At 31.6% G+C, this 25054-nt stretch overlaps 2 protein-coding genes across 3 annotated transcripts in view; one reads left to right on the top strand and one right to left on the bottom strand.

Annotated features, from left to right (window-relative positions):
- The window catches only part of LOC145273698 (sodium/glucose cotransporter 4-like), a 29234-nt gene extending 16193 nt beyond the window's left edge, over nt 1-13041 (top strand). The window contains exons 3-5 of the mRNA XM_080127092.1: nt 292-504; nt 5911-6001; nt 12830-13041. Coding sequence (XP_079983218.1) covers nt 292-504; nt 5911-6001; nt 12830-13020 — 495 coding nt within the window. The 3' untranslated portion in view covers nt 13021-13041. The remainder of the gene's footprint in view (nt 1-291; nt 505-5910; nt 6002-12829) is intronic.
- A 3871-nt stretch (nt 13042-16912) lies between these two features.
- Nucleotides 16913-23922, bottom strand: LOC145273699 (uncharacterized). Of its 2 annotated transcripts, none has more exons than XR_013866492.1 (2): nt 23797-23908; nt 16913-18804 (listed from the first exon to the last, which is right to left on the bottom strand). XR_013866492.1 is itself a non-coding variant. In XM_080127093.1 (2 exons), the coding sequence occupies exons 1-2, from the start codon at nt 23893-23895 to the stop codon at nt 18594-18596; spliced, it is 306 nt and encodes a 101-aa protein (XP_079983219.1). In that variant the 5' UTR covers nt 23896-23922; the 3' UTR covers nt 16913-18593. The 2 variants fall into 2 exon arrangements, 1 of the variants encoding a protein (XP_079983219.1); XM_080127093.1 differs by having other exon boundaries at nt 23801-23922.
- Between the last annotated feature and the right edge of the window lie 1132 nt (nt 23923-25054).

Raw genomic sequence — 25054 nt, 5'->3', positions numbered from 1 at the left:
GTCTAACAGTGGGAAGTTGAGCAGCGAGATGTCTGTTCACATTGCATTTAAACTTCTGCAGATTAGTAAAGTCCTGGAAGCAAGAAACTAGGAAGGAATTCCAAAGTTTAGCAGTTCGGAGGAAGAAACTATTAGAGTATAAGGCTTTCCGGTATCTATGGATCTCAACAGTGAAGAGGTGGGATTTTGCTGCTTGTCGAGTTAGTCGGGAGTATATACGTCGAGGGAGCACGTCCTATGTTCATCAGAGTGCATTCCAATTTTTGTATACATTATTTAATTATTTTTCAGGCCGCCTTTTGGGGAATGCTAGCTGGGCAAATGCTGGGTTTGGCACGACTTGTAATGTTATTTGCCTACAAGACACCTGAATGTGATGCAGAGGATGATCGGCCGGCATTTTTAAAAATTCATTTCCTGTATATTGCGGCAATGGAAACGGCACTTTCGGCATTTGTAATGGTGACGCTCTCGTTTTTCACCAAACCAAGAACTAAGGAGGAGGTATGTAAATTATGAACCAACCAGTATATTTGTGGAATTTATATATTGTTATTTATCTTTCTGTGGGGCATCCAAAAATACTCAACACAGTTGTACCAAATTTGGTGTGAAGTATCTTTGAGATAGCAAGTGGGTCATGGAAAGAATTATGGTTATAGTGGTGGTGGTGGGAGTGATTGTTCCTGCTGCTGCTGCTGCTGCTGCTGCTGCTGCAAAGGATCATTTATTCATTTCGTATGAAATCAGATGACTTTTGTTGGCATTTGTTTCACTGATATCTTTCTAGTTTGAATTGCTTCTGTGCAACGAACTAGATTCAGCAAAAGTGAACATACAAGGGTGTATGACGACATTAGTTACTGCTACTGTTCAGAGCAGGTCCTACATTTTATAAAAGCAGCTTTCATACACGAATTAAATCAATTTATCTTTTTATTATGAAATTATTTCAATAAATACCGACATCAATCAAATAAAACAATAGCATGCATTTATTTTTTACTGATATGAACACAGTCAAGCAGCTAAACGAAAAATGCATGGTGGATCCTAGCGTGTAGTGGTACTCAGGTCTGATTATAATCCTTTTCCACCACAAATAAATATTAAAAAAGATCAATGTGTGAAATAAAATTTGTTTATTTACACAAAAATAACAAGTAAAAACGAATCAATTTTTCAGTGTCACAAAGTGTGTCTTGCAAGACAGTTTCTCATCTATGTGAAAGTTATTTAGACGGTTCGTTGGATTGACAGAAAAAAAAATAAGCAGAGAATGTCCTTTGTTTTCTTAGTGAGAAAACAGGCTTACATTTTTTGTGTGATATGAGAAAGAAAGCGTCCCCCCTCGCCAATCTTTCTCGAGAAACACCCGTCTGGCTGAAACTACTGTCAATAATTTTCCCCACTCTTTATCTGTGCCTAAATCCAAACGTAGGTTCCATGAGCAAAACTTCTTTCTTAGAACTGCACGCCAGTGGAACTCTCTGCCGCTTGCCTGTTTCCCACCTGACTACAACTTGGACGTCTTCAAGTCCAACATAAACAAACTCCTGACAAACAGCCCCCTTAAGTAAGACAAACTATCAAAACCCCCAATACTAATGATTACTACAATACTATCTCACTGATTACTGTACACGCAATAACCCTTATCTCTGAGTGGCCTTGGGGCCTTGATAAGTGGTGACCCCCATGTAAAAAAAAAAAAAAAAAAGGAAAGTAAATGTCTTTGTGTGCGGTTGAATATCTGCATTGTTCTCTGTGTGTGCGTGCGTGCGTGCATGCGAATACGTGTGTATTGTCATGCTGGTGAGAGCAGGTAGCAACAAAGACGTTCGTAAGAGAAAAGAGAGGTGGAAAGTACATGTTCGTGTGCGCAGCTGAATGTCCGCATTATTCTCTCTATGCATGCGTGCATATGTGCGAATAGGTGGGGTTCGTCATGCTTGCAAGGAAGTAGCAACGAAGACGTTGACAAGAGAAAGTGAAAAGAGCAAAGAATGAGTGAGTGAGGTTGAGAAGAGTTCGCTCATCGTTTATATATTTTTTTGAAAATAAGTCTTTATTTGAGGGATGTGGTGTTTGATCAACATTGCTGGGGAGCCATGATTAACATACTGTTTTGTTTTTAAATCCCCAAAACATGATAAACAACTGATAATCCCTTTAAGAACATTGGTACTATTGTTTGTTCATGTAATAAAACTATTCAACGATGCAGGAAATTGATTGACTTACTGATAACATAATTTTCCAGTGAAGGACAATTTTTTAATAGTTTTAAAGGTCTTAAAGAAACTTCCAAGACTCTTTCTCTCTCTCTCTCTCTCTCTCTCTCTCTCTCTCTCTCTCTCTATATATATATATATATATATATATATATATATATATATATATATATACACAAAGCACCTTTAAAAAGTGATGCCTCCTATTTTTTTTTTCGGCTGAATGGATCAGAAGGGATTGCCAATTACAATTGTAATAATATGATGAATGAACTTATGCATTCGTAACCTGAAAGTTTCATCTTTCTGCTCCAGATATTGAAAGTTTGAGACTCTAAGAAAGCAACTTCTGTCATGGACATGCATCAGAAGCAGAGATGCATCATTGAATTCCTCTAAGCAGAAAAAATCGAACCGATCAACATTCACCAGTGCCTACTGAATGTTCATGGAGCTGATACTTGTCCCAGTGGCCTGATGTCAAAACAGTTAGGAGATGGGTTCGTCGATTTCAGAGTGGCAACAGAGATGTGAGTGAGAAAGCGCGCTTCAGAAATTTACAACTGAGACATCAAATGAGGCTGGCAAAAGTGCATTGAGAATGGTGACTATGTAGAAAAATAAATTCTGGAGCACAAAAGGCCGCTCGTTTTAATGGTACCGCTACTGTCTTCGTAGCTTTTCAACACTTTACTTTTTGAGTTAAAAAATAGGAAACTTTACCTTTGGAACAACCCTATATATATATCCGCTTTATTTGTTTTTACATAAGCAGTAATATGTTGCTACACAGTCATGAGCATGTTTTGGTCAGCAACATATTACTGTGTAGCAAAAACATTACTGCATATGTAAAAACATATAAAGTGTATACCCTGCTCTACTTCATTAAACTTAATTGGTTACTTAATCTCTGGAAAACAATAACTTCATATATATATATATATATATATATATATATATATATATATATATATATATATATATATATACACACACACACACACACACACACACACACACACACACACACACACACACACACACAGTGCCATGCAAAAGTATTGGATATATTACATTTTTCTTCATAACTTTAATTAGGGTTCAAGATTTTACCTAAAATTTGGTTGGTCAGTATATTCCTATTATTATTCTAAATTATATTTGGAGTAGTAATTACAAAATCAAAGTTTAGAAAGTTGATATTTAAGGAAAAATATGAATTAACAAACGCAAAAGTATTGGATACACTTTTAAAAAATTATTTTTTCTGAAATAAATTTAAATGACTTTTGCTTAGCGTGTTGCAATAATACAAACGAATTATCACTGACCAATCAGAGAGTTTATATTAAAATAATTTTATTAAATTCTTCCAGTTTGGGCTCACTCCTTCAAAGTCAACCAGTTCATTTATAAAAAAAAGCCTAAAACTAAAGAGTTGTCAATAGACATTCGTCAAAACATCATCGATGAGCACAAAGAAGGAAAAGGTATCGAATAATATCAAGGGAACTTAATCTACCACTTAGTACAGTTGGAAACGTTATTAGAAAGTTTAAACACCCTGGTGAAGTTGTTGCAAATCTTCCAAGATGTGGTCGACCAAGGAAATTAAACAACAAAAATCAAGGTGGGTAAGCAGAAATGTACAGAAAAACCTTTTCTTACTCGTGGTGAAATTCAAACCGACTTCAGAGAAGATGGGATTAATGTGAGCAAGGATACAATCAGTAGAGTTCTAAATCGTGCAGGTTTTGTATCAAGGTCCCCAAGAAAAGTTCCATTATTGAAACTTAAACATGTCAGATCACGTTTGAATTATGTTAAAACATATGGGGAACAACCCCAAGAATTTTGGAACAAGGTAATCTGGTCAGATGAAACGAAAATCGAAATCTTTGGAAGAAACACAGCAACACATGTATGGCGTAAAAATGGCACCGCCTATAACAAAAAGAATACCATTCTTACAGTAAAGTTTGGCGGAGGTTTGATTATAGTATGGGGGTGTTTTTCATCCAAAGGTACTGGTGAACTAGAAATTATCAATGGTAGAATGAATGGACGTATGTATAGGGAGATTTTGGAGAAAAACCTCCAGAAATCTGCTGATTTGTTGGGACATAATAACAATTTTGTGTTTCAGCAGAACCATGATCCCAAGCATACTGCCAAACTAACCAAAGAATGGCTTAGGAATAACGGAATTGACGTTCTTATTTGGTCCAGTCAGTCTCCAGACCTCAACCCAATTGAAAATTTATGGAAAATATTGAAGATCAATGTTCACAAGAGGAATCCACAAAATATTCAACAACTAGAACAGTTCTGCAAAGAAGAATGGTGCAAAATACCTGCATATCTTTGCAAAAAACATGTGTGCGATTAGAGAAAGCGATTGGAAGCTGTTGAACGCAATAAAGGCTATGCAGCCAAATATTAAATCAATATATCCAATACTTTTGCATTAGTTGATTTATATTTTTCGTTTCGTATAAACTTTCTAAACTTTAATTTTGTAATTACTACCCCAAATATTAGAATAGTAATAGGAATATACTGACCAAATTTTAGGTAAAATCTTGAACCGTAATTTAAATATAACCACTAAACTTATATATATATATATATATATATATATATATATATATATATATATATATATATATATATATATATATATAAGTTTAGTGGTTATATTTAAATTCTGAAAAAACAACATATAGACACATATATTCGAATTAAGAATTTATTGTTTGACAAAAGGAATATATAGAAGGGGAAAGCAACATAACCCCTTCTATATATTTCTTTTATCAAACAGCAAATTCTTAATTCGAATATATGTGTCTATATGTTGTTTTTTAAGAATTTAAATATAACCACTAAACTTATATATTGCTCTATTCTTAAATATTGAGCTTCTCCTTTTTGGCTCGGATCGCCCTGAATGTATTATTTCAAGTAATATCTATCAGGATCTTTCATCTGATTTCTAATCAGTGTCTTATCTCGATTATATATATATATATATATATATATATATATATATATATATATATATATATATATATATATACATATATATATATATATATATATATATATATATATATATATATATATATATATATATATATATATAAAGCGGACGGCACCTATCTAACCTGGATCATGAAATATGCTTAAATATATTTTAATTCATGCAGATTTCGTATTTATTATTACAAAAACAATTTTCTATTGGATATTATATTGTACCTTATATATAGTACTGATTTCAAAAGGTAAAAAAAAAAATGACTAAACCAAACATGTAGCGCTCCATCTGCAGTCCCTACCGATGTAGCTACCGAGAGATAGATAAGAAAGATTAAATATTAAACGAATTAATTGAATTTGAGCATGCGCAGAAAGAAATACAAATATGTCGACAAGGTGAAATGAACAGTTTGCATTTCAACTTGTTGATATATGTCTGTATGCGTTATTAATCTACCAAACAAATATTTTACTCGTTATAGACCATGTATGTATGTGTATGGTTACTATTACTGTTAATTTCAGTGTTATGTTTAAGAGTTTATCGGTTAAATATTTACACACAGACATCTAGTGTTTTATTTATGTAGATTAGATACACGTTTTTTCTTTTCTGTTTTTTTCAAACTAGTTACACTGTGTGACCTGGTGGACAAGAAGGGCAAAAACGGTGTCAGATGACCGAGAATCGAATCCAGTGCAAATGAATATTGAAGATGTTCGTAAGTATTTTCATTAAATTATTTTTGTGAATTAATGATAAAATTTTAATCGACAAAAAATGTGGCATGTATTGTTTGAGACATTTCAAAGTTAAAAAAAGACAATTAATTTACATTTGTTCTTTCAAGAAGGATGATCCATGCTCCAAAGCATTGATGCACTCACTGCAGAGTTTGCTTATTGAGATAAAGCTACACAAGTGAGTTTGTCTGATGTGGAACTGTCAGGAAATATTAAAAAAAAAAAAGAAAAAAGAAAAGAAATAAAAGAAATGCAGAGCATACTCTGTGGAATTTAATATTTCAAATAACCAACACATGCCAGAATGTAAAACAAATGTTAAACCAACGACGATGAAGACGATGATGATGATGATGATGATGATGATGATGATGACGACGATGATGACACCGATGATGATAATGATGATGATGATTGTTGTTATTGAGCATCATTCATTTATTCTTTTTAAATCAATCAGATGATTAGCAGTTTTTTTTCCCAATATCTTTCTAGCTAGAATTCTTTCCGAGAAAGACATCAGATACTTACAGGAGGAACCACATGAAGGTTGCCAACATCCCTAAGTGAAAGTGATTCTGTAGAAACGAACTGGATTCAAACTTGATACACCTAGGTTGTCTGTCCGTGTCGTAAACCCCTTAGCTACTGTCACCTCCGTGATGATGATGATGATGATGATGATGATGATGATGATGATGATGATGATGATTGTTAACTCCAACAAGCACATACACAGATGGGTCTCGTATAAAATAACACACACAGTTTTCACCATATTATTGTTGTCAACATAGAAACAATCACAAAAAGGTATTTGATAGCCAATTTGGCAAAACGATTTTGTGTCTGCACAGATTGACTTTCAGTAAACAAAACGGTAACAAAACCAAAGTCAATTTTCGATATAGGGATACATTTATTTTTCTGGGATCATTGAAACCTAATTGATCCATAAAACTTTACTCACGTATTTGTTCTTTATCTAGCAGTACCCGTTAACCGTCATTGCCTGCTGGAAGCTTGCCCCCCCTCTCGTAAAAAAAGTAAAGTGTTGTTGTTTGTTGTTGCTGCTGCTGCCCACACCCCGAACCTCCTTATATTACGAACTGCTTTCAGAATAGACACCCTCACTTCCTCATGGTAAGAACGGCTATCTGAATGTCAAGTGGAGAGAGATGGTCTAGTAAGGGTATTGAGCAACCCCCAGCCGTAAAAAATAAAATAAAAAATAGCAGCGATTGGAAAAAGAAAAATAATTAGACCCAGTAGACAGCCGGGCTGGAGAGAGGTGAAAAGAAAAAAAAAAATGAAAAAAAAATACCATTTAGCTCTTGCAGCTGTTGTAATGTTGACTGGTTATTACTGGCCTCCGTGACTAAAAGTAGTTTGTCTCCAAATTTTATTAAGAAGCAAAAATTTATTTAAGAACAAAAACATGGACTCCTATCCTAAAGCAATGAAACAAAACCTCTTCTGTATATTTATCATTTATTATTTTTTCATTAATTACTGCAATACTTGGTTTCAATTATGTCACGTATCACCGTAAGAAAAAAAAATAAAACCAAAATAAAAAATAAAAACAAACCTCAAAACAAACAAAAAGAAAACACCCCCCCGAAAACAAATGAAGGTTTTTTGCTTCATTTCGATAATAAAAAAACAAATGAAAAGGAATAAAAACAAATAAAAAGGGAAAAAAACAAATGAAAAGGAAAAAAACAAACGAAAAGGAAAAAAACAAATGAAAAGGAAAAAAACAAATGAAAAGGAAAAAAAAAAACAAATAAAACTGTTTAAATTCGATAATAGGAAAAATGAAGAAAAAACACGAAAAAAAAAAGCAAAAAAAGCATCGAAAAATTAAAAAAAAGAGGAGATAAAAACCGGGGAAAAAAGAAGGGAATGTAAAAATCACACAAATAGCCCTATTTAAATGTTAAAACCTTCAACAAAAAAAAAAAAAAAAAAAAAAAAAACAAACAACAAAAACAATCCGTTGGATGGGCGTAAATGTTAAACCCATAAGTTACGATGTGGACCCGGTATCCATTGCTCCACATAGACGTCATCGAAATAACATCTTGTTTTATTCTATTTTAACCAATAGCGCTAGACGTGCATGCGTGATTGCCAAAAGGAACGATTGTTTTGCGACCCTTGCTGAATACGTTGTGTTTTCAATAACGAAAATAATAAAGCACGTTATAATATATTTATAACTAATGAACCCTCCCCACACAAAAAACGAAAACTCTTTTAGTAAAAGATTCGGCGGACGCTTATGTAATTGCCCCCTCTAAATTTCACAAGTTACATTTCTTTTTTAATTATTTAACGTTAAACTCATGAATTACAAACTTAACTTCAAGAAAAAATATATAAATAAAAAAAATTAAAAAAACAACATTTTTATGAGTTTTATCGTCAGGGATCAGTTTTCAATTATAACGTTCTACTAAATTGAACACATACTTTGTGACTATCACCAAGAAAAATCGTGTCGCAATATTTTTCTCGGGGATGGTCACAAAAGATGTGTTCAATTTAGTAGAACATTATAATTGTAAACTGATCCCTGACGATAAAAGTCATAAAAAATTTTAATCTGAAAGGTAAGTCTGTAATCTGTGAGATAAACGTGAATAAAGTCTAAATTGTGTAATTTAAAGGGGAGAGTCAATTTCCTAGACGTACGCCATATTTTTCATCTCATAAGTTTTGACAATCAATATTTTAATGATTAAAGGAAGAAAGCTTGGACGGTTTAATTTGTTTTTTAATGCAGAAGACAAATGTTTTACAAACGATACCATAACATGTACTGTAAAATAAATAAATAAATAAAATCTAGTTGCTCCAGCTTTAAATTATAATTAAATTATAAATGATTTATATAAATGCGTGGCGATTCGGCCGCCATCTTAGTTAAGGGCTGATGTATTCGTTTTTTTGTATGATTTGGAATAATAGAACTTCAAAGTGGTAGCCAATGAGTATAAGCGGAATATTACTGAGAAGGAATCACTATTTTCGAAGAGTGAAGTGTAATGGTAGTTGTATGTGTATGAGTGTTTAATTCAGTTAATAAGGGTGTCAGGTGAATATAGTTCTAATAGTTATTTATTTACTCGGTCTTGGCTGGGAGAGTGGGAAGACTTATCAGGTAGAGGGGAAAATACGAAGTACTTCATCTGTAGATCTGGGCAGTAGTGATGATTCCTCTCCTAGGATGTAATGTAAGATTTAATTATAACGAATAAATGTGTATAAAACGACATAGTGCAGTTATATAAGACGGGGGTTGAAGGTTCAAACATAATTAATTTGCATGTGGCATCTGTTAATGAAAACCTACGGCAATTTGGTGCAGAGAGGAATTTCTGGAATCAAAATATTATATACAGGATTTAGCTCACATTTTGTTGTTTGCTGTTTTTGCCTTGATTAATTGTCTCGTTTTTTTTTTATTTTATTTTTTTTACAGTAAGATTTACCCCAGCATGTGACAATCGTTTAATATGAATAAATTACTTACTACCTTGCCGGATTAGCATGTAATTTATTTTTTATTGCTGCCATAGTTAAACCGATTTTATAATGTATTTTTTTTTATATTACTGAGTCACTAAAGTCAATACTCACGTGATGATAAGTGTTCATGAAATTGTCGGTTGAATAATGAACAAAATTATGAGAGGATTTGAAAATGAAAAATGGAATGGAAAAATATGCAGGGAAGCTGGCCTGTGGTAATGTGTCCCAAAGAGACTATGTTCATGAAAATTTCATTTGGGTTTTAAAAAACAAATGAAGAAAGGAAATTATTTGCAGCAGTAGTAGAAAGACGAGTTCTTGTGAATGTTTCTGTGGAAATAATGACTAGTAATGTCTCTTCTGTGAGAAAAAGGGCTGTAGAGAAAGATATCATCTCCCACTAGACTGCAAAGAAGAATGCACTGAGCGGCACTTCTCCAGCTAAATACACAACAAATAAATGTTATGAAAGGCAAACTAAATAACACTTCTGCCTACCAACGTAAAGTTTTTGTATTTTAACTTGTCTTAAAGTGTTTTTTTTTTGTTTCTTTTTCTTTACCTAAAAATGATAATAGTGTACATAATAAGTTAAAACACATTAAAACTTCTCCAGGTAGGTAGAAGAGTAACTTATTTTGCCTTTGGTAATTTATTTCTTGTATAATAATTTTTTATATGCTTTTTTTTTATTTTGTTTATTATTGTAAAAACTGCTTGACGTAATCACAAAAATAAGTAGAATCGCCTTTTGCTTTTTAGTGACGTGTTTTAAAGTTCTCATCGACTATACTGAGGCCAACTCTTTCAGGCTTACCAAAAAAAGGAAGAATCTTAATTTTCTTTTTGGAACATATCTAACTCTTATATAGGTAGAGGATTGCATCAGGAGTCAGGTATCTTCTGGAGCGATAGAATGATCCAACCTTTTTTTTCCAACAACCCCAATAAATTTGTATTATTTGTTTGTTATTGAATGTTATTTGTACAACGAATCACCAGGTGTATCTCGTCAAACTCTGGTATTTTTCCGTTGAACTCGGGAATCTACACAGAATTCGAATAAAACCTTTTATTTAATCCACATGAATACCATTCTCTCGTTCCATCAGACATAACTGAGTCAAAGTCTTAATTGGTTCGCTGCCTTTAGCCTCCAGAAAAGTGTCATTTATAACTGAGTTTTATCATGGCTACCGAGAGAGGACGCTGGTGAACATGACAGCGTGACGTCATTACCAGATCAACATGTAGGTAAAGAGTGCCTAAAGTTTCCTGTGTTCAACCACGTGGACATTAAAAATATTTTTTGTTGCCTTAGAAAACGAATGTGGTAATTTTATGAAGGTAGTCCAAACGTACATGTTTTTTCTTCTCCTAACGAAAAAAAAGCATTTCTCCATTTGGATAATTATATAATTGCAATTATTATAATTGCACATTGGGATAATTTTAATCTAACAAAATATCACAGTAAGTGAACTTGTTTTTGAACTTTTATGTCTATTGAAGAAAGTCGAATATTTCATTTTTTTTTAACTACAAAACACAATTTTTATGAGAATATTTTTCAGTCCGTTCTTTTAATAATAAATGAAGCTTTTCATTGAGTATTTCCAAATATTTTAAAGTTAGAAGCATTTTTACATTTTTTTTTTAACTAAAACGGTCGATGAATTTAATATTTTAGCACCGGGCATAATTTATTTCTTTGAAATATATTTAAAACTTAAAGTTTTTGTTTGTTTGTTTGTTTGTTTTATAACATTTTATCTGTAAATAATTTACATGACTGAAATGGGAAATTAAATAGGAAATTCTCTATTCTCTCCCGAGATATACGAACACAAATTAATCTTAAAAATTCATTAACTAATCATTTTTAATTAAAGTTTTCATATGAACTAAAAATAAAGAGTACATTAAATTGGAGGCAAAAAAAAAGTCCAAAGGCATTATTTGAATATGTATGAAAAAATAAATGTAACAACAAAAAAAATATTTACTTTGAAAAATATAATAATAAAAATAAATTAAAATAAAATGAAAATAAAATAAAAACAAGCACGAAATAAAAATATAAATCAAATTTAATTAAAGAAATTTAAAGAATTCAAAAAATAAAATACACGCTCGATTAAAAAAGAAAGTGTATGAGATATATACAAAGTAAGTGAAAAAAAAAAATCTCAGAGCAGCCATTAAATTAAAACCCGTTTATGCAGGGTCCACGTGAAGTGCCAAAAAAAAAAAAAAATGTTGATGACATCGATTAGCGCCACACCAACTAGTTGAGAAGGGTCAGGGAGGATGGAAAGTCCGAGGTGGGAGAGTGCTAATCAGATCTCCACTGGAAGTGTGCAGTTCAAATCTGGTACCTTGGAGAGACATTTTGTCACCCAAATCCCAGAAACACCAATGGCCGATGCCAGCAAGAAATCAATGACAAACTCTGCACTGATATAAAAATGAAGATTATAGTGGAGTATATGATTCCTAACCATGTAACTGATGAAAATACGCTACACATTTTGATGAAAAACATGGAGAAAAATGGACATAGAAGAACAAAAAAACAAAACTTTAAATATAACTTCTGTATTAAAAGTAGTAGTTATTTAAATATTTCAACATATAATCTTGTGGGGAAAATCCAGCTCCTCAATAATATATAAATAGGAACAAAAAAAATCTCAATCATGAAAGATTTCTCCCCCATCGGCCGAGGACAGAAAAGGTGAATTGTAGCATCAGAACAGATACTACACTGTGATCTTGTTCCGAATTGTTTGTTCCCTAAATTCATAATTCAGTTTTATCAATATTAGATGCTTAAAATTACATAATTTTACATAGATAATATTTATATTTTATATTGAAAAAGTTCAGTTTCATTAATCATCGAATTGGGTTCCTTTCTTTTCTTTTTTTAACATGTTTTAATGCTCGTTTTAAAAATGCCCTCATATTTATCTGTTACGTCATGAGGCCTTGCGGACAATTCTAGCATGAATTTGAATGAATCTTAAACCTGTTTTTGTTTTTAACTGTACAATACAAATTATCTAAATAATTCAGAAACACAAATTCAGCAAATATCAAATTTACTTGTTTTAAAAATGAAATGTTTTATATGCACTAAACCAAAATGTTTTATTTTTGGCATTTTTCTCATTGGAGGGGATTTGCAGTAAATACGGCACTGCATAGTAGATGCCATTAAATACAGAATTTAGAAATTTGAATTTTATTTTATTTCATTGCAGAATTTGAGGATAACTCAAGTTGGCGCCAAAAGATTTTCACCCTGTGTGGAATGTCAACCAATAAGAACGAATCCCAGCAATCAGATAAAGTTGTTGATTTGAAAGAAAATCCTGTTTGGAGAGATATTTTAAACATTAATGCGATTATTTTGCTTGTCCTTGTATCGTTTATAATTGGATTTTTTCATTAAACAAAAATCGTTTGCTGGCAATTCATTTTGATCTTGTTTAATACAAAAAATAGTAGAATATTTTGGTTCTTATTTAGAATTTGACTTAATTAAAACAACAAAAATTCAGAAAATACAGACAAACCTTTATTATGTACGTACCCGTCACAGTACGAAGATATCATATTCCAACAATCACGTAAATTGATCAAGTGCTTTTTTTTTTTTTTTTAACTAAGGAAATCTAATTTTATTACCAAACGAGACACTATTTTTAATCCGCTATTGTTTAAGAGGGAGACAACTCAATTCGATCTATCGCCTTAAGTATTGGATACAAAATAGTATTAAAATCGCTAAAAGTCGTTAAAAAATTACCTGGTCAATTTATATGGTTTTTGGAATATGACATTTTCGTTTCCTGACGAGTACGTACAGCATAAAGATTTTTCGTTTTTTTTTTTTTAAATCAAATTCTAAATAAAAACCGATATTTTTAATAAAGCTAAAAAAAGAAAACACCTAACGGATCTCATAGGATGTAAACCCAGACTAATCAGCGATTTTGTCATCTGTTACCACTTTGTTAATTATAAAAAATATTGTAACAATTCGTTTAAATACAGGTAGATGGCAGCGATCAGGCTGGCTTTGGGGTTCAGGGAGGTCACGTTGGTGATGTTCTCGACGTATGAAGGAACAAAGTAGTCCAGCGGATTCAAGTCAGAAGAGGGGAGGGGGGGCAATGAGAGAAGTGTACAAAACCGTAGCACTCTTTCTAAAGACAAGCATGGGTTTCCTTGGACTTATAGGCCGGAGTCTAGTTCTGCTGCCACACCTAGTATCTGCCAGCGTCCAGCTGATTGCACCAGAGGGTCACCACACTCTTCAGCACATCCAGGTGCACTTTGGTGTTGACTTTAAAGCCTACTTCGGAGATGTGAGGTGGCATGATGTGGCTCTCACTTGAAACCACACCAAAGACTATAACTGTGGCTGGAAACTTCATTGAGCTGTTCAATGACAAAATTTTTTATATATTAAAATTCGGTATCATTCATCTATATATATAAAAAAAGCCAAAACGTGTGCGCGTGCTTTTGTATGTCCAAGAACGGCTTTTTTTTTGGGGGGGGGAGTTCTCGAGAGGGTTACTATTTTGGAGAACTTTTTATATACTCCCTAGATTATAATATGTACGATCAGTGCATAGACATCGTCTCTACATTAATTTTGGGCGACTTTTATACAATTCCAATCCTTCCATGTGTGTATTTGTCATATAAATAAAGCGAAACTAATCGAATCGAATCAGTTTGCCGGCTTTCCAGCCAGGACCTTCAAAAACACATTTACCTTTGATCAATGTTGGGAAAACCCTTCATATCAGACTATTGCTATTCATTTGGGAGCTCCCCTTTCTTGAGGGGAGCTGGTTTTCCCCAACATCGTGGGGAAGCAGAATTTGGCCTGCAGTCAACCTTCATTTCTGCCACTGTGTGATTCTTAACTTATTCACTTCAAGTCAATTTTTTTAATGACATCGATAAATTTGAACGCTTTTCACTTCCTCTCGCATCTTAGCATAACAGTAAGATCTCAGCTTTTCTTTCACTTTCTTTTCCACCATCGTGTCATGGGTTCGAGCCTGCCTGCCTACCAACACTTTTTTTCCAAACACCCGGGCAACGCCGGATCCTCCCGCTAGTATACCAATAAAATCAAAGTCGATATTAATTGACAATTAATCAAGCTTCATGATTATCGGTTTTCGTAATCGAGCATGCATATGATATTTTTGCAAAATATATATACAGTAGAACCCTAGGATACGGTGGTCCTAGGATACGTTTGTTTCAGGTTACGATATGGAATACGCTGTTTTCCTGCCCCTGATTACGGTATTTACCCCACCTTACAGTGTTATTTATAATGCTCTTTGATTATATAAATGTGTATTATATACTGTACTGTACTTTGTTACTAATTTTTAATGCCGTATCTCTGCGTTCTGCTGTATAATATATATATATATATATATATATATATATATATATATATATATATATATATATATATATTAAAGCAAGAGATATAAAAATTACATATGTATAAATTGAATGAATATTTCATCTTGACTGGCGAAGCCTCATTGTGAATACTTGTAAATTTTTTTTATATAAATATAAATGTATATTTTCGATATGGACAGAAACAATTTTCTGTTAATTCGATATGGACAGAAACAATTTTCTGTTTTTGGATGAAAAATTAAATTTTTTTCCGAATAATTTAAAGTTCAACCCTTCCCCCCATGATAAGGGCACTGTATGAATTATGCTGTCTGGACCGTTAGTTCTTGGCTGGGGCACTCAGCAGGATAAGGGCCGAAACATGACAGTATTAGGACTGATGAAAATCCAAGAGGTGTCAGCACCAGGAGCCGTTGTTCTCTGGTTATCTCTGTGGCAAGCAAAGACATGTTAAAATCAACACATGAGCGACCGTTCCTTACTGCATTTTCAAACAAGATGGCAAGGAAGATAAATATGAAATCATAATATTTAATCAAGGAAGATATAACACAATTTCAACAGACATACCTTTATTTACGATTATTCTTTTTATTAGGTTAAAAGTTTGTAAATACTTGCAAAAAATTGAATTTTTATGCAATTTTTAATTGTTTTTTTTTTATTGTTATAGTGATCTTCATCTTTCTATTCCAGAGCAATTGATAAAATTGATCTGCAAGTTTGGATTCGTTACTGCTGGGCTTTCTACCAGGAAAGCTGCAGAAGAAATTTGTGCTGCCGAAGGTGAAGGAACATTTGCATACGCAGCAATCTCAAAGTGGTACAAGTGTTTCGATTCTGGCAAAATGAGTTTTGAAGATAAGCCTTGTTCAAGACAGCCATTAAAGTTAGTTGATGGAGACTTGAAAACTGGGTTGGACATTGTGCCTTCATCAAGTACTCGAGAATTAGTTGATGAACTTGGCAAATCGAAAATTCACCAACGCTTGAAGCAACTTGACTTTGTTCACAAAAAGCCACGTCAAGATCGGCATGAACTCACCCAAGCACAAGCTAACAGACTAGTTCAAATTTGTCGTCAATTGCTCAGCAATCCATTGGACAAGCATTTTTGGGAGTGCATTGTGACACCGGACGAGAAATTGATCTATCTGGTCCAGCATAATCGAGACAAGCGATGGGTTTAGAAAAGGCAAGAGACACCATCGGTTCCAAAAAAAATCGATTCGGCAAGAAAGTCATGTTGTGCGTCTGATAGGACTTTGAAGGAATTGTGCATTTTGGTTGAGAATGGTTATACCATCACTGTCAAACTTTACTGTAAGCAACTGGAGCAGGTCTACAAAAAGTTGAAGTAAAAGTTAAAGTACCTGGCTCTGATCAACCGAAAGTGTGCTTCGAATCAGCAGGACAGTGTCAAGCCACAAACTGCCAGAAAGACCAAAGACAAGTTTGAAGAGCTGGACGGCGTTGAGATTCTGCCACATCCAGCCTACAGTCCTGACTGTGCCTTTTCCGTTAAATGTAACACTTTCTGAAGGACTGCCGATTTGACTCGTTTTATGAAGTCGAGTAAGCGTGTCAAGAATTCTTTTATTCAAAGCTAATGAATGGTACTTTGACTAGATCTGAAAGCTTGCAGATCGATAGCAGAATGTTTTGGAAAATTATGGTTTTTATTTGGAGGATTAATTTTTGTTCCTTTTTTTTTGTTATTACTTGGCAAGTAAAATTGCAATTCTTTTGCAAATGTTTACAAACTTTTGGGACACTCTAATAAAAGGGGGTGTTTAGAGGAAGGGTAAAAAAAAATTAACAGAATACTCTCAAAAGAAATCAACTGCAAAAATTCTATAAAATAGACATAAAAATAGCTATTCGTTTATTACAAATTTTATTGATTCAGTGCTGTACAGTATAATGCTCAAATGGAATAAGAGAAAATGAAAGGTGTAGCAATGTTGTAAAACGTCAAAGAGACCGGTGAGATTAAAAAGTCATCCAGTTTGAAGTATCTCAAGATGTTCAGTAGCAGTAGCAGTTGCCAAGGAATAAATGTTTCCTTGGCAAAACTTTGTCCTATATACGATTTTAATCCAATCCATGAGAGAGAGAGAGAGAGAGAGAGAGAGAGAGAGAGAGAGAGAGAGAGAGCAATAAAGGTAGCGAATTGTAATAAAATGGTGGCTTAACAAACAGTCTAAGAACATGAATATTTCAACTGGAAGAAATCCAGCAAGGCTGATCAGGAGACATAGAAACATCATTAGGAAATACTTCAAAGCACGACTATCCCTATAACAGGCCAACATTTGGAGCATCTGACTGGAGGCAAGTGTTACAACCAATTACCAAAAATTATTCTAACACTTTACTGTCATTGCTCCTAGAAAAGTATGTACATTCTGAAAGGATTGTAAGCATGGCCATGGTTAAGTATAAATTCTAAAAAAAAAAAACATATTGGAATAAAAATGACTCAGTGAAATATGCATTTGCCTTTGTTTATTCAAAGTTGCCTGTTTCTTCGTTGATAGAAATTTGTTAATAGTTGTTGAATTTATCAATTTGCTCATTGTGGTTATTATTTGGTATTTAAAACACACAGAAACGTCAAACTAATTTTATAGAATGACTTTCTCTTTGCTATATCAATTATTTTAGAAAATTCACATCGTCTGCTGTAAAAGAGTTGATTTTTTTTTCTAACAAGGAGTCTGGTCTGTTTATAGGGATGTCCATACTTTAAGCCCTTCTTATGCTTTACAGAAATGCCACTTCAGATAGTCGCCAAATATGCATGTAACTCCTTTTTTTATTAACTAGCTGTCCCTCCCTGACACCGCCCGGGATACATTAATGTCATTTTAGTTTACATTTTTAAATATGAATAAAATAATATATAAGCCATAAAAAGATGAAACAAGATAACTTAAAATATAAGTGAGGTAACATATGTTCTTACCTTTAAGCTAAAATAGAAATCATCTCTCTCACATTTTGATTTTTTCTATCATTATTTAAAATTGTCTTCATTGTAACAATCTTCCTTGCTGGAATAATTATTTTTGGAAATAAACTGAAGCGAATTACATTTTTTAAGCGTCAAAGATATACACTATACATAATGTTAGAGCTACACAAATAATCTGTTTAAAAACTATACATTACATATTTCAGAGCTATGTCATGGTCTTATTTCCACGAGCAGACCAGGAATATTAGTGTCAATGAAACCATGGTATGCATCTAGAATATATAATGTATATATTTTTAAGTGTCAAGGATATGCCGCAAGGATAAAAAGGAAGCAGAATAAGCTAGTAAGAATCAAATATTGATTGGTTTGATGCATAGCTATTTATGTCCAACATGGAAAATCCGACAATATAACTTTATGTATTAAATTCTATGTAAAAGTCATATTCGATCTTACATTTGTAGATATCCTTCTAGTTCAGAATATAATTCAGCCAGTTAGCATTTAAAATTAGAGGATGCTATTTGCACAATACAGTTCTACCATTTTTTTCGTTCTACTTTAGATTCAAAGAAACACTAATGTTTTTTTATGACAGTAATCTTTCGTCGTGGAATTTCTTCAGGCTCATTCCGTGGGTCTACCTCAGCATGAGAAGTATACATAGGTGCCAGGCTTACAGACGTCGTTTCTTTAGGCAAAATATACTGCTTCTCAGGCGACTCCTTGCTTCCAGAAGATTTTCGTCCCTTCGGATCAGAAGTCACTGAATCAAGATTTTCATAGTCACTGCATTAAAAATAAAACAAAAACGTCGATAAAAAAAGTCGGTTAAAAGTAAAATGGATTTAAAAAAAATGTATTGTGAGATTAGTAAGCAAATAATAGAATTGTGATCATAACCAGATAAATATTTCGTGCACCTACATTTATAATGATAGCCGATCATCACCCGATTCGGCACTCCTAGTTTATTGTTTTTATTTATGCTTTCTGTTATATTAAGACTTAAATATTAAGAATTTAGTAAGTTCATTCAACGTTTTTAATTGTATATAATCTTGCCATTTTTAATTACCATATTACGCATATGTTTCTCTCCCACCCCTTCTTGAATGCATCCCTAGGCGGTGTATACAAGTCTATTTTTTATTGATTTATTAACATTTATTATTATATATCAATTTTCGTGTCATAACTGTTGAATTTATCTTTCCCTAGTGATTGTTGAGCATAATTTGAGCTTGTTTTGTTGGGTAGATTTCTTACTCTTGTAATGGAATAATGTTGCTTGTTTCTTTTAAATCAAATGGAAATAATCATTTTGAAATACGATTATTCCGAGATACGTCAGAATTATGGAACAAATTGAATTCATATCAAACTAGAATTGGTTCAGTAAACCAATAGCTCAGAAAATGTTACTTGATACCACCTTAAGTAAGGAAATGGTACAGCATCATAAGGAAAGGATCTAGAGGAAATGGATGCAGTATTTAATGAAAAGATAGAATTCAGGTTGATTTTATCTTTTTTTTTTACTTAAAATATTTTTAGATCCTAGAAAAAAAAATCCTTAATAATTGCTCCCAAAAAGTTGTATTGGAGCATGTATGCTAATGTAAGGTATAGTTCATAAATGTATGGCTGTTCGTATTATGTATGGCTGTTCCTAATATGTATGGATGTTGATAATATGTATAGATGTTCATAATATGTATGGATGTTCATTATATGCATGGATGTATGTATGTAAATAATATATATGGATGTTAATAATATGTATGTATGTATGTTGATAATATGCATGGATATTCATTATATGCATGGATGTTCATATTATGTATGGATGTTCATAATATGTATGGAGGTTATATAATATGCATGGACGTTCATATTATGCATGGATGTGTATAATATATTTGGATGTTAATAATATGTATGGATGTTAATAATATGTATGGATGTTCATTATATGCATGGATGTTCATTATATGTATGGATCTTCATAATATGTATGGATGTTCATAATATGTATGGATATTAATATTATGTATGGATGTTAATAATATTATGGATGTTTATAATATGTATGGATGTTCATAATATGTATGGATGTTAAAAATATGTATGGATGTTATTAATGTGTATGGATGTTCATAATATGCATGGATGTTAATAATATGTATGGATGTTAATAATATTATGGATGTTCATAATATGTATGGATGTTAGTACTATGTTTGCATGTTAATAATATGTATTGATGTTAATAATATGTATGTATTTTAATATGTATGGATATTAATAATATGGATGGGTGTTAATAGTATGTATGGATGTTCATAATATGCATGGATGTTCATAATATGTATACCCATACATATTATGAACATCCATGCATATTATGAACATCCATAGATATTATTAACATTCATATATATTATTAACATAATAATGTATGGATAACATAATATGTATGGATGTTCATAATATGTATGCGTGTTAATAATATATATGAATGTTAATAATATCTATGGATGTTAATAATATGTTTGGATTTTAATAATATGTATGGATGTTAATAATATGTATGTGTGTTAATAATATGTATGGATGTTAATAATATGTATGGGTGTTAATAATATTATGAATGTTAATAATATGTATGGATGTTAATTATATGTATGGATGTTCATAACATATATAGTTGTTCATACTATGTATGTATTTTAATAATATGTATGGATGTTAATTATATGTATGGATGTTAATAATATGTATGGATGTTAATAATATGTGTGGGTGTTTATAATATATATGGGTGTTAATAATATGTATGCATGTTCATAATATGCATGGATGTTCATAATATGTATGGATTTTCATAATATGTATGGATGTTAATAATATGTATGTGTTTTAATAATATGTATGGATTTTAATAATATGTATGGATGTTAATAATATGTATGGATCTTAATAATATGTTTGGATGTTCATAATATGTATGGATTTTCATAATATGTATGGATTTTAATAATATGTATGGATGTTAATATTATGTATGGATGTTAATAATATGTTTGGATGTTAATAATATGTATGGATGTTAATAATATGTATGGATGTTAATAATATGTGTGGATGTTAATAATATGTATGGATGTTAATAATATGTTTTGATGTTAATAATATGTTTGGATGTTAATAATATGTTTTGATGTTAATAATATATTTGGATGTTAATAATATGTTTTGATATTAATAATATGTATGGATGTTAATAATATGTATGAATGTTAATAATATGTTTGGATGTAAATAATATATATGTGTTTTAATAATATGTATGGATTTTAATAATATGTATGGATGTTAATAATATGTATGAATGTTAATAATATGTTTGGCTGTTAATAATATGTTTTGATGTTTATAATATGCATGGATGTGTATAATATGTGTGGATGTTAATAATATGTATGGATGTTAATAATATGTATGGATTTTAATAATATGTATGGATGTTAATAATATGTATGGATGTTAATTATATGTTTGGATGCTAATTATATGTTTAGCTGTTAATAATATATTTTGATGTTAATAATATGTATGGATGTTAAAAATATGTATGGATGTTAATAATATGTTTGGATGTTAATAATATGTATGGATGTTAATAATATGTATGAATGTTAATAATATGTTTGGCTGTTAATAATATCTTTTGATGTTTATAATATGCATGGATGTGTATAATATGTGTGGATGTTAATAATATGTATGGATGTTAATAATATTATGGATGTTCATAATATGTATGGATGTTAATAATATGTATGGATGTTAATTATATGTTTGGATGCTAATTATATGTTTAGCTGTTAATAATATATTTGGATGTTAATAATATGTATGTATGTTAAAAATATGTATGGATGTTAATAATATGTTTGGATGTTAATAATATGTAGGATGTTTATAATATGCATGGATGTGTATGTGTGGACGTAAATAATATGTATGAATGCTAATAATATTATGGATGTTCATAATATGTATGGATGTTCATAATATGTATGGATGTTTATATGTATTGATGTTCATAATATGTATGGATGTTCATAATATGTATTGATGTTAATAATATGTATGTGTTTTAATAATATGTATGGATATTAATAATATGTATGGATGTTAATTATACGTTTGGATGTTAATAATATGTTGGATGTTAATAATATGTTTAGCAGTTAATAATATGTTTGGATGTTAATGATATGTATAGATGTTAATAATATGTATGTTCATAATATGTATGAATGTTAATAATATGTATGGATTTTAATAATATTACGGATGTTAATAATATGTATGGATGTTAATAATATGGATGGATGTTAATAATATGGATGGATGTTAATAATATTTATGTTCATAATATGTATGGATGGTTATAATATGTATGGATGGTCATAATGTGTATGGATGTTATATAATATGCATGAATGCTCGTATTATGTATGGATGTTCATAATACATACGGATGTTTATAATATGTATGGATGTTAATAATATTCATGCATATTCATAATATCGTAGCGACTTGCCACAAACATTAAAAGTGGCTGAACCAGTAGCATTCTAGTTGCGCGCACATCTATTATATACACCCATGCAAATTCTGCAGGGTTTAAAACTAAGATTCTGTCTGTTCTCACCGATGTAATTTAATGCACTCAACATGACAAATGTGTTCACTTTTCATCCTATCGGGTTCAAAGAAAGCAATTTTTAAAAGATTTTTCTAACAGCTTTTAGTCGGAGCCGGTCTGTCACCTATAAAAAGGGCACTGCATACCAAACCTAGACAGTGGAAGTCAAGCCAGCATGCTGTAATCACCACTGACTGTGTCGAGGTCTGACATTATACCACCGACATAATTTCACGTGAATCACGCATCTAAATTCTCCACATGGAAGTACCAGATCAGTGAGAATTAATATTTTTCCTTCTTGCTAAATTTTTTCTCAAATTAACATCAGAATCACACTGGATTAACAATACTGAACTAACTAATATAACGGATTTTAATACCGTTTTGAAGAGACAAAAAATAAATATTTTATATCAGAAAATCATTTTGCACACTTTACACTTGAAGCTTATAGTTCTTTCTGGATTAATTCGCAAAAGAAAATATATAACTTTGTATTACATCAGATATATTCATGAAATTAATGAAAATAACAAACTTTATTTTGCTTTACCTAAAAAAAAAGAAATAACATGTATTCTGCAAAAATTACATTCTGCCTCAGTCAGAGAAAGAGTTCTCTCTCTTGCTCTTTATTACACATTTTAATCTAAACCTTATTAGACTGTTTTAATATATATATATATATATATATATATATATATATATATATATATATATATATATATATATATATATAAGTTTTAAAAGCCAAAAACAATGCGAAAAAGACCAGAATCATGAGAGTAAAGAAAAGAAAAGCAAATAAATGTGTAGACGAGTGTGTTTGAGAAGAGAAATATCTAACTGTTTATTCATCTATCATTCCTCACCTCGATGTATAATTATTTTATAACCAAGTTGCTGGTATGTCCGGTGTATATAAAGTCCGTTGGTAGTATGGAACTTTCACCAACGGACTTTATATACACCGGACATACCAGACACGTGATACAACTTATTAGATTTATGAATTAGCTCATTTTGTTTCTTATTATTTGGAAATCAAGGGACACACCTACTTCGTCTTGTGTTTCCAATTCCAAAAGCACCAGGCTATTAGCAGACCGACTATAATTCCTGCTAAAATTGACAACAAGATAACAAACAAAAGCATCACTGCTAAACCTGAAAGAAAAAGAAAAGCAAGTTTGAATATAAGACTCAAAATTAATACATCCCTAATTTAGGTAATTAAACATTCTTTATTCAAAATATATTTAAAATATTGGAATAGAAAATTCTGATAATCTTTATTATAGTCTTGCAGGATGGTGATACTAAAGACAAATGCACTGGTGTAGCAGCCGAAACTTGCTACAATCACAGGCAGGACCTAATTCTCGTAGCTCGAGATTTGAAATCCATTTTCTCCCTGGCTTGTCCAATCACACGCCAGCTCTCAATCATGTGACCGAGTAGATAAAAGGCAAAATCACAAACCCTCTGTCTCTCTTACACTTTTTCCTCCTGTCTTCAGCTGGCAGCAGACATTAGCCTAAGGCCTTGGCTCCAGGCTGAACATGAGTATGACAAGTTAACATGGCGACTTTCTAACTCCCATATGTTTCCATGTGTGGTACCCACACGAACTTTCTTTATCATGCTACAGAACTGTTCTTGTCAATAAATCGACACACGCACGCACACACACACACACACACACACACATGAAAACACGCAAATACGCTAAAGACTTTGCCCTTTCTTTCTCCTTTAACCGGCCTCCTTCTTCCTAACGACTACTAGCTATAAACATTTGTAAATGGAACCATTCTCTCCTCTACAAGACGGCAAAATATTAAATCTATCTTTACACGAGAACACTTCCACCTCCTAACCCGTTTCTCTCTTGTACATGCTAATAACGAGGATGACAAATAAAGTTGTTTATTAAATATTCAAATGAGACTTCTTTTCTTTCAGTCTGTTATGACCATTTGCTAAGATACCATTTATTCAAGTTTCAAGGTCAAAAATCATCAAAGTAGTCAACATGTACACAAGCAAAACGACGGATGAACATACATACATACATACATACATACATATATGCATAGATTTCTCGTATTTTATATATATATATATATATATATATATATATATATATATATATATATATATATAAAAGGTTCATACACATACACATATAGAGAAATAAAAAGGAACAAATACTTATTCCATTATTCTTATCACATACACATGTATATGTATATATAGACACACTTATATACAGGGTGGAACGATAAATTTGTCGCCCTAAAGAAAACGACACT

This window comes from Euprymna scolopes, unplaced genomic scaffold (genome assembly GCF_053919585.1).
Source record: "Euprymna scolopes isolate OS-2025 unplaced genomic scaffold, ASM5391958v1 sca137, whole genome shotgun sequence".
Taxonomy (NCBI): Eukaryota; Metazoa; Mollusca; class Cephalopoda; order Sepiida; family Sepiolidae; genus Euprymna; species Euprymna scolopes.
Note: the sequence above shows the minus strand (reverse complement) of the source record. Positions and strands in the feature narration are given on the sequence as shown.